The sequence below is a fragment of the Buteo buteo genome, chromosome 11 (genome assembly GCF_964188355.1).
Source record: "Buteo buteo chromosome 11, bButBut1.hap1.1, whole genome shotgun sequence".
Classification (NCBI taxonomy): Eukaryota; Metazoa; Chordata; class Aves; order Accipitriformes; family Accipitridae; genus Buteo; species Buteo buteo.
In genome coordinates, this window is record NC_134181.1 from 27,263,561 (window position 1) to 27,281,406 (window position 17,846).

Here is a 17,846-nt window from a genome sequence, read left to right on the forward strand (position 1 = left end):
AAGTTTCTTTCTATTCAACACTAAGAAACCCTCCGTGCACAGAAAAATTAAATACTGACAAAAAAAACCTGAGAAACATCTGAAATGTTTTTAAAGTAATTTTTCTTTTTTTTTGTAGTTTGGAAGTACTGAAACAACTTTTTAATTGCTCTTGCAGTTTCTTTATCAAAAAGACAAACATAATGATGACAGAACTGATAGCAATAAAGTACAGGCTTGGATAAAGGTAAATCAAAGTATCTGAACAAAAGAGAAAGTCTAATTTATACAGCAAGTAAAGTAAGACCTCACTTTTTAAACCAAATGTTATATGCATTAGAGTTGCAGACTGGTATTTGAAAAAGAGAATTTCCAGGTCAACCATATAGATTATGCTGTATTAAAAAGGGATTTGTTCCAAACTAAGAACTTCCCAAAGCTGTCCTGCTGGTTCTTAGTGATAACATTTAATCAAAAGAAACCCTGTTCTTTCTGGAATAAAATGGATGCTGTCTTCTCATAAATATATCACAATTGCACATTAGCATTTACAAAATGTTACTGTAATTGCGACCAATTATTTAGATTAGATCTACTTAAACTAGGGAGTCCTAGGCTGTAGACTGAAGAGCATGTACTAGCATGAAGGTAACTGTTAAAGGGAAGACAACAAAATGTTTTTATAAAAGGGTTTCTATCATTTGACAGAAGGGAGATTATGCATTAGCTGACAAAGATAAAGCACAAACAAGTTTAAAGTAAGTATTTTCTAGTCCTAGTGCTCACTAGTCCAAGTGTGGTACTCTGGAGAAATGCATTCCTCATTAAGATTCCAAAGTCATGAATCTGCAAGTGCAAATGAAAATGTGCTTCAGAGAGGGCACAATTTAAAGAAGGAAGCAGCAGCATAACAAGATGTAAAAATCCTCCTGAGAACAACTTTCTTCCTACAGGGTGAAAAAGGAACAGAGAAACATACTTGTCAGGTCACTGTTGTAAGCCTAACTGTAATCACTTGGAAAACCTAGCAACCTGAACAACTTTGAAAGAACTGGAAGGATTTACACTTTCAGCTTTCAATTGTAGATGAAGTAATAAACTACCCTTTGTTTTCTTATGGTCTTTAAATACACATCAGGATGGAGTTGAGGGTTCCTCACAGAAACACCATCTGTTTAGCACAGTGAGCTCTGTAAACAGCTGCACCATCCAATGATAACCAAACTACACAACACAACACATTTGGACACAAAGTCTAATGGATGTCCTTGAACTAGTGTTTCTGTTTGCAAACTGATCCAAAAGGATGGGACAACTGAAGGCTACAATCCCCAAAACAGCTGCAGCCCTGGTCAGGCACGCTTGCAGCCCTTGGTAACAAAGCAGCTCTCTGACAAATGCACTGAAATCCCACATGCATTCCAGATCTATGGAAAATATAACAAAGACTGGTCTTTCCAGCTGCATCATCAGTTCAATGACTTTGAAGTTGATAAACTTGTGATTAATTTCATTCCTATGCTGTCTTGCACAAAATATGCCTGAACTTTTAACACCTTCCTATACACAGACTTACACCAATTGCAGTTGACCCTTTAAAATGAGTAAGTAAAAGACAAGACAGAGAGGAAAAAGAGACAACACTTCTTCACTGCAGATGACTTTCTTTAGCATATGATGAATAAAGCATCTGTTACAAATATCTGTTTAAAGGGAGGAGGAAATAGCAGTTTTGGTGCACTCTTCTCATATCATCCTAAATAGTTCCGTAAGTACCAATCCTAAGGATGTTCACTACAAATTTGCAATCAGCTTCAGTGCCTAAGAATGTTTAAATTCTGCTAACAAGAGCTCTTTCTACAACTGGGCTTATTACAAAATTGGTCAACGTTACAGATTTTTTTTGTGTCCAATCATAGGTAAGCCCACACCACATTTTCCTCAGAGGGACTGCAAACAGGGTCTGTTTTTGCTACATGGCTGACAATTTGCCGGTAATATACAGAAAATGAACATTTTCAGATCTTCACTCTGACTATTCGGTCAGTGGATTCAACAGTTTTGTAGGCGTGAAAATGTGACAGATAGCAACATGCATGCATTCACACATAGTGTGACTGCACAAGTCTGACCTTACAAAAGAAAGCTTAAAACACATCAGGAGTACCTTTCCCTTCCTTGTGAAGTGAACAAAGATGGACCTCCTCAAGCAGCAATCTGCACAGTACATCACCCCATGACTGAGAAAGCCAGCTCCCTCAATATCCTGTTGGCATACATCTGCTCAGCTTCACGATGATTTTGTGCATCTAAGACTTAGTCCTCATTTGATAGAATTGATGAGAATGCTACCAGAGTTCCCATGCCTTTCAGTACTTCCATCTCTCTCCTACTATCATTTTTGACCTGCCTAGGATCATCCACAACTGTACCATCAGTGATGACTGGGATAAGCTGCTTGTCATCCTCCATCACCTTAGCAGGATTCTCACAAGCTACAAAGAAAATGTAAGAGCACACCCCGTCTTGGTCCTAACAGTTATCTACCCAAGGGCAGCAAACTGTCTGCCTTCAGAAGAGTGCAGAAGTCAAGCTCTTCCCCATGGAGGAATTAATCTGTTAATCTAATTCATTGATTAAATGTAGTGTCACAGGTCTTGCTAGCATTAAAGCACTGAGCCTCCTGAAGACTAATTTAACCTGGTGAGGAACCAAACTCCATCCTGCCATAGCTATGCTGCTGCTTCTATAAGTGCCAACTCAAGTTTCCCTATGCTGCAACCCAATTTGTAGCACTTGTATCCTAAAACGTAAATGGAAAAATTCAGTATCTCCATGAACATATTACCGCTGTTAAAAGTTCTCACAGCAATGCTGTCTCAGTATGTCTCTAGTAGCATAGGTCTTAGTATAGCAGTGGTCCCAAAACCAAGGCCATCAAATATTACTTGCCTGTAGAAGATGTGCTCTCAGATGTTGATCTCTTTCTGGAAGGGCTGCAATTTGTGCTCTCTGGCTGCCTCTGGGAAGGTTTGTCCTGTGTTGGCAAAGTGCCTGAAAAGCACATCAGGGAAAAGAAAAGCACACACACACAAAAAATCACTTCAGTCTGGCAGTGCCAACACAACACACTGTAGATGCTAAATATTCAAACTAAGATTACTCTTTTTTAGCTTCAGGAACACTTGCTTGCTATGATATACGTAGGTGGAGAAGGACAGAAATGGACCATCAAAAAGGAATTTCTCACAGGCTAATGGCATACATAGGACAGTAAACAAGCCATGAGAAAAAGCCACTTAATATCACCAGAGTATTAGCTTTTATGTAAAAAAAGAAAGCAAAAACCTCATATACCTACTTTCAAATGAACCCCCTAGCTTCATTCCTTGATTTTCACAGAACAGTTGAGTTTGGAAAGGACCTCTGCAGATTACCTAGACCAAACACTCTGCTCAAAGCAAGGTCAACTAGAGCAGGTTGCTCGGGGCCACCATGTTCAGTTGGGTTTTCAACATCTTGAACGATGGAAACTCCACAACCTAGAGTTCAATCACTCTTACAGTAAGACACTTTTTTCTTATGTATGAACGGAATTTCCTGTACTTCAGTGTGTGCCCATTGCCTCCTGTCCTGTCACTGGGTACCGCTGACAACAGTGTGGCTCCTTCTTCATTACTCCCTCCCACCAAGCACATGTACACATTGGTAAGATCTCCCTTGAGCATTCTCTTCCCCAGGCTGAACAATCCCAGCTCTCCCAGCCTCTCTCTGTATGACAGATGCTCCAAGCCCTTAGTCATCTTTGTGGCTTTTCACTGGACTCACTGCAGTATGTCCACGTCTTTCTTGTACGGGGGAGCCTAGAACTGGACACAGCACTCCAGATGTGGTCTCACCAGGGCTGAATAGAGGGGAATAATCATCACCTTGACCTGCTGGTAATACTTTTAGTAATGCAGCCCAAAATGCTGCTGTTCCTCATAGAGTCTTTCCAGCCCATTCTACCAGCCAGTGAAGGTCCCTCTGAACAGCGGCAAAACCATCTGGTGTACCCACCACTGCCCTCAGCTGTATCATCTGCAAACTTGCTGAGGGTGTACTCTGTCCCATCATCCAGGTCATTAGTGAAGAGGTTAAACAGTATTGGACGCCATATTGATCCCTGGGGTACACTGTGAGTGACTGGCCTCCAGTTGGGCTTTGCATTGCTGATCACAACCCTCTGTGCCTGGCAGGTCAGCCGATTTTCAATCCACCTCGCTTTGTAAAAGCATTTCTCTTTCACTCCTCAGGCAAAACTGCTTCATGTAAGATACTATTAACTACAGAAAGCTGAAAAGCTAGAAAAAAAATTCTCAAGAAAAAGTACTTCTTTAGATTTGTCTCTTGCTATGTTAACTTTTCTCTTTTAAGATCCTGTCACAAAGAAAAAAAAAATACTTCTGCTTCGGTTAGCCATGGCAAATATGTAAAAACCCCATGGTCTAAACAAATGAGAGAGATTATTATCTACACACAAACAAGTATAATGCATTATTGGATTTTAGGCACCTGAATGCACAGGGCTTGCTGCTACTTGCTAAATCATTAGATATTGGCTTATCACTACAAGATGTCATCAGGCAGCGGCAGTCACAATTACCATTATTTAAATTAAAAACAATTTTTAAAAAGCTATAGAAATCTCATGACTATTGAAAGGTTAAGGGACAAAACTGGTAATGGGATCTTTGCTGATAACATGACCTATTTCTGTCTTCTTTCTTACATATACATATTTCTTACTGTAACTTGTTTTATTTCCCTAAAACTTAAACTTTTAGAGAATCCCAATTACTCTTGAAAGCAAAGGTTGTGGGTTTTGTTAAAATTTCATAGAAAAATCCGCATACTGCAATTATGAAAATGCTGAGATATTAAAAATTCAGATGCTAGTATAAAAACCTAGGTAAGCAAAAATGCATATGGCAGTGTGCAATGAGAATATGCGTATCATGAAAATCTCTAGAAGATAAAATTGAGAATGCATACTTAAAAATACTTTCATTCTTTCCCTTCAAAATATTGTTTGTGACTAATTAGCTTTGTGCTGCCTGTTCAGTTCTGATCTCTTTCCTTACTAACAGACTCTGACGAAACCAGGGAGTGGGCCACTGAAGTTATGCTCTAAATCAAGGCCACAAATTAAGCACCCATGCAAATGACCGTTTGCTTCAATGCCTGAACAGAGCTCCTAAGGTATAAGATGATGGGAGAATCCTAGAATCCACCAAACTGATTTACCAGAAATCTTTAGGAAAATCTTTGAGATCCTGTCTTGCCTCAAAGTTTGGATTTTTTATCATGGGTGTTATTAGCTCATGTTGTAACATCTAAGATACTTTCCGTTGATAGAGGAAATAAACAATATCACTTCTCAAAAATTTCTGACTTCTTGACAAGGCACATGAATAGTTTTCTTTTTAATTAATTCTTAACAAGGGCACAAAAATAAGGCTGCTGGACATTGTGCCAAGTTGCAAATCATATTCCTGATGAAGATTTTCTGATCTTCCTGCATGGCTTCCTGATGTGGAGATGGTGCTGGTAGGCCCTTAAAGAGGACTTCTGTACTGTCTGTCCCTACAACACGTGGGTAAAAAGGAAGCTGCAGTGGAGCTGCGCAGGGAGACTACACACTGTTGCTTAATATCAGAAAGAGCAGACAACTGGTTTTTATTCCAGAATAAATTTTTCTATTAAGAAACTACAAGATGCATGATTTCACAAAGCGTAGCTTAACACAAATACCCTGGGACCTCAGAGAAAAAAAAGAATTACACAGCGGGAATAATTGTTCTAAGCAGGAATAGGCTATAAGTTATAATAGGGAAAAAAAAAAAAGAGAGAGGAGAATTTGGAGGACTGCTTGGACGGCAAAGCTGGCTGTAACTGTGCTTGCTGACAGCTGACGTTCATATCCCAGAGATCTTCTTCCTTTGACAGATCTAGCGCTTATTTCCTTCTCGGACTCCGGTTAACCGGCTCCCCCAGGGGCACCTGTACGAATCCCCCACCGCCGGGCTGCCCGGGGCTCGGCCCCAGCGCGGCAGGAGGCGGCGGCTCCCGCGGCAGCGGCGCGGCCGGCAGAGGGCGCCGCTGGCCGCCGGCGCGGGCCTGTGCCGGCTGCCGCGCGGTTCGCGTCCCTCGGAACGAAGCACCGCTGTGGGGCAAAGCCCACGGGACGGCGGGCTGCAACGTGCTCCCAACGGAGAGCTGAGGTGAGCTCCGCCCGTGACGCCGCGGATGCTCTACGGCCGTCAGCACGTTGCGTGGGACCGTAGGGTTCGGCATCGAGAGACAATCCACTCCCACGTGACAAAGGTTTGTCCTCTCTGAAGGTACCATCTCAAATGCACAGCAAGGCACATGTGTCTCTGCACGCCTCAAGCCTGTCCTTTTATTTTTAGATGGAATGAAGGCAGTAGGGACTTTTCAACTGCACTGATCCCCACCAAATGGCTGATTTTCTTTTTCTTTCCCTTTCCTTCCAGGAATTGAGCAGCACACCAAGACCAGTTTATGATAAGCTACCAGTTGTTGGAAATAACTTGTGGTGTGAAGCTGCAGAAGTTTACTAAAGACCACTGTTAACTTCAGATGAACAGGTAACAGCATCCTACAAAAATCTTAAATTTTAAAGCCTCGCAACCTTCATCGGCGTAACTGCGTGCACATGCTGTCTGTATTAAACAACAAGCACACAGCATGTAAACTTCTATCTAAACTTCACCTTCTGTGAAATACCAACCTTCACTAGAGTCCCGTTTGCCAAAACCACACAGGTTTCTAATGCAACTTGGACGCAGGCAATCTCTGGAAATATCTAGCATCAGCTAGTATCATAGAAAGAATCTGTCAGTTAATTCAAGCAGGCAAGGTTTACGTTCAAAAGTTTATAGAAAGGAACTGTATTTTCCATATGGGATACTTTGAAATAAAGTATCATGAATATCCTCTACAGATCATACAGAACAATTTTAGAAGGCATTCCCCGATGCCGGTCTCTGGCTACTCATTTTAACTGCTCTGATAGTGTTCTCTCCACTGTGCACCTAAATTGCACCCCGTTTAATAAATAAACAATCTTTGATGCACTGCAGGTTTTTTCTCCATCTGTACTGTTTTCTGAAGTGCACAAAAACATCTAAGTCTTCCATGGTAACAGTTTCAGAATCACAATTCAGCGCTACAGTTAAAAACAAAACACACCAAAACCTAACATGCAACTTGACACTGATCTAAAAAAAAACAACCCCAAACCAAAAGCCAGCCTTTTTACTTTACTGGGGCTTTTTACTAGATGCAGTTTTAAGTTTTCTGATACACTGCATGCTCCTTGTGAATGAGATGAAAGCTGAAAGTGAGATGAGCTGAAAGCCAGCCTCACAATAAAAACAGCTGGTTTCCATTGCGGGAAACACACTTACTGAAAGTGATACATGGCATCTGAGGAACCAGTCAAACATACTGTAAGAGGGAGAGTGATTGAGAGCCTTCACCAGCAGGTTTCAGCTTAAAACTCCTCGGAGCCAAATTTAACCCTTTTGGTGACCTAGCACTTTGAATTTTTCTTCCCATTGCTGCAGGAGAAGCAATCTCACGGCTTTATTGCTTTCTCCTGACTCCCCCTGCTTCAAGTAGTTTTAGTAATATGAAGTAGTATGAAGTAATACAAACTTGTAAAAGAATCCAGCCACTTCCAACTGCCCTTAAAATAAAGAAGCAAAACATAAAACCCCCAAATGCCAAAATAAAACAAAGAGAAAAAACCCTTCCAGAAAAAGCCATACATAGTCAGAGCAGGGAGGTGGCAGGAGGCATCGGAATGGGAGTATCACAAGAAAAGGAGGAAGATGAGAGTAAGGAACGTGACGAGGTTATTACTCATTACTGGTAGCTGGTTGTTTGCCTGGCTTTTGGTCTGTGAAACATTAGTCGCAAGTGTTTTTGGACAAATGATTTAAATTTCAAGAGAAAGTGTAGGCAAGTATTGGAGGGAGGGAGGAGAAGCTATGAGACTTAATTTATGCATCAGAAGTAAGCAAGTAAGAACACAAGCCACACTTCTGCTTTTTGCAGGTTATGTTATCTTTGTTATGTAGTCTCACTAACATGTCCATGGCAATTAAGACAGAAGTGGATAAAATGTGAAAATTATTCCCACAAACATCTGTAATAATGAAGTACAGCAGGAAGTGACACTTAAGCCAGTAAGGAAAGTGATATATAATATAGTTTCTTCAAGTCCTAAATTTCACATTAGATATTTTTTTCTTAATATTATGCAAATGACAAAGTTCACCGTTTCGGTGTGGAGGTCTTTTCCTTAAACAGCAATCCTCTGAAAGCGTCATTGCAATTTTCTGTGTATACAGTCTCAGCTAGTTCTGTTTCAGTCTTGCTTGAGGCTACATAAGATGAGTTTCCCAACTATGAATAAAGCAGTCATTACAAGGTTTGGTCTTAGGCATTCCCAGCTACTGCTAGAGGCCTCAAGTCATGGACCAAAAACTATACTGTAGTAGAGATTATCAAAATAACTAAAATGCAACTTACAAAAAAAAAAAAAAGAAACATTTTCTTAAATGGAAATGTTATTCACAATAGTAGTACCTATAGCTAGTCTAAACCACATCAACCAAACTTCAAAACAAACAGAAACATGGCCTTTAAAGTATCAAAAATCATGAGAAATTTTAACTCATTTCTCCAGAAAAAGAAAAAAGAAAAGACCTTTCATGAGATAGCATCCTTAGCATAACTTTACATACTGCTATAACAAAGCAAAGAAAAATCTGGTGGGAAGAGGTACTTACACAATCCCATAAGCAGCTCCGGAGGAGACACTACATTAGTCTGTACCAAATGCTGCACAGAACAGTGCTTTAACAGAATAGAGACACTCAAGAGCAAAAGCAATAGTCGTACTGAAATTCAACAACGAAAGATTCCTACAAAGCCAAAGCTATACTTGCCCTCCTTTTCTGGCACATTTGGTACAACACAAAATAGCAACACTCATAGGAAATTATGCACAATTAGAGGTCCCTTACCTGACACCGGCTGTAGTGCCTTTTCAATAGAAGGCAACGGCTCCTTTCTGAGAGGTCGATTTAGCGAGGTGTCTTGTGCACTGAAGAGTCCAGGGCTGTCAGTTAATTTTTTACGTCCATTGGTGCTGGTAGAGTTTGTGACTCTGCAGCTGCCTATTGCACTTGTGAAAAGATTTGTGTGTTCATCATTGCTGGCTGGCTCAGAGCTTGGAGTAAATCCCCCCAGGGATAGACCTGGGGAATTTTCTGAACAGTCTATCTGTAGCGGTGTCTGCAATCCCAGTGCTATCGAATTAGACTCCGAAGGCTCCCTCCTGACCCACTGTTCATCTCTGCTTAGCAAACCCTTTGAAGGTGACAGGTGTGGACAAGACATGTGACATCTGTGTTTCTCTTTATGTTTGTACCTCTCACCAACTGCCTCCTTTCCAAATCTGTAGCGCTTCAAGGACTCCAGAACTGTTCTAGAAGAGCTATTAGCCGTTATAGCGTCCATGGAAACCTGCGGTTGTTCAGAAGAACGATGTTCTCTGTGTTTATGGCGATGTCTATGCTTATGTTCAAGCATCCAGCCATAAGCCATTTCAGGTGGAACACTGGGGTATGTGCTCATTGACAAGAGCGGAGTCCTACTTGTCGTGAGGAAAGCCTCCTGGCGTAAAAGTTTATGCTTCTTCTTGTGATATTTGGTGGGATTGAGAAGCAAGTGGCCTGTATGCATGTAGGAAGGTGGTGGCAGGGGGGTAGTAAAAGAAGGAGAAGGTGGAGGAGGATAAAGAGTTGGAGGGTACCTTCCATAATAACCTAAGCCTATGGGAGCAGCTGCAAGGGGAGAAGGAGAATAAGGCATGCCATAAGAGGGATAGAATCCGGTACTGGAGAGAGGAAAGCTGAGACTATGCATAAAAGGCATTTCTGCCATAGCCTCCCGCATTTTTGGAGGCCTGCCTCTCTTTTTCTTTAAATCGGGTTTTCTAATGTAGTGCAAAGGATCTAAAGGAAAAGTAGGATGGGTATAGAAACTATTGAAATTTATCCTAAAAATGGTGGGCAGTAAATCTCGGGGTATAAAATGGTGACTTCTGTGTGTTATTCTAATTTCACTTAATCGACTTATTAATTCTTCTAATTCGGCGAGGAAATCTGGGTCCTGCCTACCTCGAAGTTGAGGATACTTCTTTTTCCTTTTTCGCTTCTGTCTCTTCATTTTGTCATAACTAAGGTAATCATGACTGCGGCGCTTACATTTGTGTTTATGCTTTTCTTTTAGATTACTTAAAACAGTGGAAGTTTCAGGTGGAATAAGGGAAACATGATCAAATGAATGCCTTTTCTTCTTTTGCCCACAAAACTTCTCTGCTCGATCTGAAGTACTGTTATTATCTGTTCCTATTCCACTGTCACTGGGAATTGTTTCATCACTGTGAGACTCACTTACTGGGGAAGGAGTGGCTTCTTTCAGCGATGTCAGCTCACTCAAGTGAGAAGGAGAGTTTGGCAACAATGTAGGTGGAGATAATCTCCTCCTTCCCTTAGCAGCTTTTTTCATCGCAAGTGTCTGAACAACACTTCCTTGTCTGGAGTGTATGTGTAAATAGGGAACTGAGCTGGGCTCAATAAATCCTGCATCACTGCTGACAGGGCTCTGTCCCCCACTCACTGCAGAAGACTGGGAGCAAACTGGAGATGGAAGAATCTCTGAATTATTAGCTGTTGAAGGCAGCAAATGGGGAAGTACTTGTCCCAGTGACGTACCAGGGGCTTGTTGAGCAGACTTCTCAAGAACTGTCAAACTGGCAGAACTGCTAGTTAAAATACCATTCAGGACAGCTTTAGGTTTCCTTCCTCTCCTTTTTCCTATATAAATTGTTCCTTTCTTGCTGACATTTATTTGCTGGCCTAATTTTGAACCAAATGTGGCAGCAAGAGTTGACACTGTATTGTGGAGTTTAGATTGCACTTTCCCTTTGTTATTTGGTTCTACTGTACTTGACAGAATCTGATTCAAAAGTTTCTTTCGCTTCAGAGTTTTCATTTTATTTATTTTTCGAATAATTGTTTTCATTAACTGTCCATTATTTCTCTTGGCAACTTTTCTGTCAGAGTCTACTTCCAAATCAGTCATGCTACAAATACTAGGTTTTTGGACTTCTTCTGGACCTCGGAGCTGGTCCTTTCTCTCAAAAAAATCCCCACTTTGATGTTGATCACTTTCAGACCCTACCTTGCTCGAGTTATCTGTTCCGACAAAAGGTGCCACAGAAAGAATAGGTGGCTTCATTTTAATTGCTGACCTGATCTGTCTTTTAGGTCTCCCTCTCTTTTTAGGAAACGGTTGTCCTGATAAGCTCTGTTTTAGGGAAGGAATTTCTACCTCAGGCTGCAAAATTGGAGGTTCTTGCTCTTCTTTTGACTGCACTGAAAACACTTTTGATGCTGGGATCTTTAGAGTTCTTTTGGGGGGACCTTCAAGCTCTGGCATGTCCTTGGATTTAGGTCTTCCTCTTTTGGGTTTATACATGTCAGGTAAGAAATCATCTGACATACACAAACTAGAGGGTTGTTTGTGAGTACTGTAGAACTTTTGAGCTTGCTTGTCAGTCTCAGCTAACAGTGCAAGAGACTGTCCATTAGCTTCATTCAGTTTTGGCAACTGATGTTTGACAAATTCATGCTCCACAAATGAAGACGATCCTATGTTTTTCAAGAATTTGGCCTGCTCCAAATTACTGCTTGAAAGTGCACTGTATGAAATGTTTTTAAAAAGCTCTGACCTTTCTAGTTCTAGACCCTTTGGAGGTCGACATGTGTTTCTTGACACCACTTTAGTCCATCGTGGTTTCCTTCCTTTTCTTTTCTTTAAAGGTTTTGATTGCTGAGTAGCGCTCAGATTTTTTGCTCCTTGGCAGGATTTATCTGATGCAGCTATTGTGCCGATCTTTAGGAACTGCTTGCTACTAAACAAGCTTGTAAAACTAACTACTGAAGGGGTGACAGTAGCATGAATGCTTGTTTCAGTTGCCAAAATGGGCTTTTTCCCTGTAGGACTAGTTCTTGAAGTTTCTATGTAAGTAGCTTTTGAATCATTTAAATCTTTATCAGCGCCTTTAAAATCGGTGCTCAGAGTATGGTTCAATGTTCTGTTTATATTCAGAAGTGTACTGTCAGAAGAAAACTGAGTTTTGCCAATCTGATCGGAAATACCTTCTAAGAGATCTGCTGTGGAACTTAAATGCAATGAGTTAGATGCTAACTGTGAAGATGTTGTTGAGAGGCTCCTGTTTAAGGTGGTAACAGACACTGTGGGTGAAGGCGATGGGAGATTTCCCTCTCCTACTGCACTAAATGGGGACTTTGCTGTCGATACGTCTGAAGCACCTCCTGTTCTGAAGTCTGGTGAAGTGCAATATACCGGAGGCTGTTTTTCATGCTTAGATGTTTCATAAATCCCTTTTTCACTGGTTGAGTAAGCATCCTGTGGAATGCAGATTCCTTCATTAAACATCTCTTTGCCTACATCAGCAATTTCTTTCCGAATTGAAAATTTTTCCAAGATACTTTCTTTATTCTGTCTCATAATATGCTTCTCAAATGTTTTGCTAGTAGTATTTTCCTTCACTAAATCTGTAGTCTCATGGCTTTCAAGGCTACTGAGGTTTGAATTGCAAGGAAGTTTAAAGGGCTCCGAGGCAGGCATAAGAGTGTCTGCTTTCAGAGTTCCAGAGTCCTTGTTAACCAAACCAACTGGACTACTCATTCCTGTTGGCTTCTTTCCAGAATCCTTGCTAACCAATCCCACTGGACTGCTAATTCCTGGCATCTTCCTCCCAGAGTCCTTGTTAACTGGTCCCATTGGGCTGCCAATCCCTGGTGTCTTCCTTCCAGAATCTTTGTTAGTCAGAACTGTCGTATTGCCAGCCCCTGGCATCTTTCTCCCAGAATCCTTGTTAACCAATCCTGTAGGACTATTTATTCCCAACAACTTCTTCCCAGCATCCTTGTTACCCAATCCTGCTGGGGTGCCAATCCCTACTGGCTTCTTGACAGATTCCTTATTAGTCAATCCAGTTGGAGTGCTGATACCCGGAAGTTTCCTCCCAACATCTTTGCTGATTAATCCAACTGCAGAGCTGGTCACTGGCTGTTTCTTTCCAGAGTCCTTGTTAACTAACCCAGTCGGAGTGCTGATCCCTGGTGGCCTCTTTCCAGAGTCCTTGTTAACCAATCCAATTAATGGGCCAATCCCTTGTGGCTTCTTCCCAGAGTCTTTGTTAACCAATATGGCTGCACTACCAATCCCTAATGGCTTCTTCCCTGAGTCCTTGTTAACCAATCCAACAGCAATACCAGATCCTGGCAATTTCTTTACCAGATCTTTATTAACTAACCCACTTGCAGTTATGGTTCCTGGTAGCTTCTTCCCAGAGTCTTTAACCAAACCAGATGCAGTTCCATTTCCAGGCTTCTTCTGCTTTGTTTTGGAAGACTTTGATGGAGGGCAAGTTGCAATAAGTTGAGCCAATTTTTCTGTTACAGTTGTTGCTCCATTAATCTGTGTTCTATCCTTTAATTCAGAATTATGGCTACTGATAAGATTTGGAGGAGATGACTTTATATAATCTGTCATTTCAGAGTGCAATGGGGAAACTTTCTTAGATAAAGGATTTGTTTCTACTTGTATACCTTCTTCCACATGCAATTCAACTGTTGCAACTTCTCCAGCTTTCTTGTATGACTTCGAAGGGTCCTAGAAGTTAATAAAAAAAATTCCAAATCTTTAGGAACAGAGCACAAAGACTCTGAGTAACACAGTATTTTTTTATGTTGAGAGGATTAATACCTGCTTTTAATAATAAGATAACTATAAACACATGCTTCATGATCCTATTAATTTTAAAGCAAATGTATTTCAGTGGACATGTTAAGACTTTTCTGATGTTAAGGAAACCCAAACTTGCTCCCAGCCCTCAAATGTAAACTATTTAATCTGTCCCCCAATTATAAACATTCTCCAAAAATACTGTTGATGTTTATTAAAAAAAAACCACATTAACAATAATGTACTGGGCTATTTATTTATAGTGTGATAGCACTTGAAGACCTCACATGCTACTGAGAAGTAGCTCAGCAATGCACTGCAAGGGCAGTCATTGTGTAAACCTGTCCGTGCAAAGCTCTACCAGTGTTTCTCAGTCTAGTCCCATGATACCCTCAACCACTGTAGTAACAGGTTCTCCTCACAGCAGACTGCTGATAGTACTAAAATAAGTCAAATTAGTCTGTTGTTTGTATGGGGTGAGGGGGTACACACAACACACATGGAGCAAATGAAACTTGCAAAGTTATTTTCAGTTCTGACCTAACCAAATTTGAAATTTATTCTGTAAAGGTTAAAAAAAAATTGCAATACCCATTATCTCAATAAATCCTATTAGGAACATCTTACTAAGTTAATCTTTTATTTTGGAAGGATATTCTTCTCTACATACAGCGCCCAACACATCTCTGAAATGCATGGGATACATTCACTCCAAGCAGGGGCTAAGAATAAAAGACTGATCTCTTATGAGATAATTACATATACACACAATTTGAAAACCTTCTGGGATCTACTATCTCAAAACATTATATAAAGAGTGAAAGGCAGCAATGCCACACCTACTCATCCGTCTGCAATAAAAATTAATAAGACAATTGCATGGTACTTGCTGTACTTGGATTACAGTCAGCATTAGATTCATCGTGTTTTACAAAACTGTAACTATGGCTGGCTAATATCTAATTATGCTGAAGAAAGATACAGCCTGGATTCCTTTGAAATAATTTGATAAACAGCAAACTTTGGTGCTGATCATGAATGAAGTATTTGTTCAGTAAGCTATACCAGGAGCATTTAAACAGAAGACTGCAAGCTGGATTCAGTCTGACATTTTCCTGGAGATGGGAAGTAGTTGCTTGGGTAACGTGCTGCCCAAGCTGTCAGGGCCTCTGCAGTGCATAAACAGGCATTCCACATCCTGAGCTGCTGCCTTTCTGCAGGGACAGCACAAGAGGTGTGCTTCCTTCTACCCACATAGAGGCCTGGCACTTACATGGAAACCACTGACTCAGCATGACGCACAACACAACTCCAAACCTGGAATCCAACCACTCCCGCCGACGCTCTTGGACATACCTGGGATAGACTGTGAGTGCTAGAGATATTAACTAAATAGTATTAAAGTAGTCTTTCTGATCAACCTGAATAACAACCTTCAGAGAACTACATCTTTTCTGTGGTCTTAAATTTTGAACAGAACTTTAGAACAAAATTTTAATCTTCTTTGCTCTGTGCACTTAGACACATTTGAAAAATTCACCTAAATACAGACTTGGGAATTCAACTCTTCATTTCTGTATTTGTTGAGCCACCTGTGTATACACTCTCCTCCTCCTTTCTTCTATTTCTCTTGTATAGCCTGCTACCCCACTAGATAGCTTCTGTTGTATTCTCATACTCTACCACTTCTGGGTATTGAATGCCTCTTGCCAGGCTCCACTTTTTCCCATCCACCTCATTTTTCAAACAAAGAGCTTGGAAATTTTATTAGATATTTAAATAAATAAATAAATTCATAAATAAGAAAATCCTTCCAAACACTAGCTTTGATCTAAATAAGATGCCAGGATTTTGAAAATGTGACTTCAGCATCAAACAAGTATTCTTTGAAAACTGAAGGTATTTGCCCTGGAAAGTTTCTTTCTCACCTAGGGTGAGTGAATTTTCCAAGCACACTGAAAATTATTTCAAAGAAAATGAAAAACAAAACAAGAAACGTCTATTGAGATGACAGACAAGAAGTCAAAAAAATTTGTAATTTTTTCAGCATTTTTAAAACCAAAGACTATTGCAAACAGATGATAAAAATTAAAACTTAAGTAGCGCATAACCATGATATTCAGGAATAACAAGGACATTTTCTGTATGGAAGGCAACAATGGAAGAAAAGAATTTGAATACACTGCTCATACACTGAGGAAATCAAGCAAATCTCTTGGCTTAAGGCAGCATGGGTACAACTCTACCAGCACCAGCCATAGAGTTAAGTTGTGGTATGCACCAACTGTAAGTATTTTTAAGAAAGTTACCCAAAAACTATGGAAAACAGATCACCCTATATGACTCAGACTAATCTCGATCACTGCCTATTTCTTTACTAGGTCCACACTAAAATCCTTGATGTATAAAAAGCTAAATTTCACTAGCTGTTACGATCACTGCCCTACCAGCCCAAATGTGTTTCCAAAAAGTAAACAAGATTTCACAAGAACCGTGATATGTCAGTGATCGAAGTTCTTCTCTCAGGGGAGGGTGGCCATGAGCATCGGTTGAGGTCAGATGTCTCTGAACCTGCTGCAGTAGTAGAACAAAATCCACCAGTTCTAGCGGTTACTGGTTTTAAAGCTGTGGTGTAAAAGAGACTGTGGTCTACAGAGAATAGTTTGGCACTTAGCCCAGCTTTTCTATAGCAGCTGCAATCTTATGTAAATTACGCTAGAGCATCACATTTCAGGAACTTCCCCCCAACTTAGCCACCCTCATACTCACAAAACATACAGCTGGGAGGCAGGGAGCAGCCATGATATGTCCTACTGCACTGGAGACAAAAAAGCTGCCACCCTTTCCTGAAATAACTTCTACTATTGCACAAACAATCACTCCATTAGATGGGAAGGAGAGATCTGAAGTCCAAATCAAGTTACAGAGTGCTTTGAATGCATACAGCACTTCAAAGCTTCAACAGTTGGCACGGCCACATTCACAGGCAGCTCTACAAATGTGTAGTCAGTCTCTTGTTTTCATTTTGTTCCTGGTGCTGGAAGCTGGCCTTACATGCAGCATATTCAGTGTTCCAATTTTCTCTTGTGGTTCCATGGAGTAAAGCGCCCTATTTCACTGTTTGACTTGAACAAATGCACAGTTTTATATTGGAGAAAGCATAAAGTCAGATTTTAATGCAGATAGTTTTGTGAGGGCTACTAACAAATCACTCAGGAAAAAAACCTGAAACCAACCAAACCTAACATCTCCTAGGTGTTTCATCCCTCTAACTCACCTAATAAGTCTGCAAACAAGCACATACTTCAAGCTACTTCACTGATGCCTCTACGTTGCAATGCAAGTTGACAATGCCACATAAAAGTCTAAAACAGAATTTCTTGGATGAATCTTGTATTTTCAGTCAAGAATTCTAGACCTACTCTATGTTACTCTGGCTTTCGGATGGTAGGCTTCATCTAAACGCAAAGCTGTTAATAAGGTCTAGATTATATTACATTAAAAAACATTTTGTGTTTTAAAAACGAAAACATTTATTCCTGTGCAATCTTTAGCTATAACTGTGTGGCTTAAAACTCTAACCAACAAAAGAATCGCCCAAAGCAATTACATAAAACATGTAAGTTTTCATAAAATTGGTATTAATTTGCACTAAGATGAATTTGAAATTTTAAATCTCCTATGTGGACATACGATTTCTAGACTTGCACATTAATTTGAGGAATAAAAATTCCAGGTTATTTTGATATAAACTATTAAAAGATTATAATCAAGCATTCCAGAATTATCACAGGCACCAACAGCAAAAAATTGGCTTTACTTCTAAAAAAAAAAAAAAGCATTCATTGTTACACTACAGCATGATCTCAGGGTTTATTATTGCTAGGTTATTATTTACTGTTATTATTATTGGTACTTTTTTTCAAAAAGCTTAAGAATAGATAATCTTT

The 17,846-nt window shown here is 40.2% G+C and overlaps 1 protein-coding gene across 4 annotated transcripts in view; it reads right to left on the reverse strand.

Annotated features, from left to right (window-relative positions):
* The window catches only part of ASH1L (ASH1 like histone lysine methyltransferase), a 64,572-nt gene that overhangs the window by 33,451 nt on the left and 13,275 nt on the right, over positions 1–17,846 (reverse strand). For all 4 annotated transcript variants that reach the window (XM_075041049.1, XM_075041048.1, XM_075041047.1 and 1 more), the window contains exons 3-4: positions 9,078–13,824; positions 2,932–3,033 (exon numbers count right to left, since the gene is read on the reverse strand). In XM_075041049.1, the coding sequence (XP_074897150.1) occupies positions 2,932–3,033; positions 9,078–13,824 (4,849 nt within the window). The remainder of the gene's footprint in view (positions 1–2,931; positions 3,034–9,077; positions 13,825–17,846) is intronic.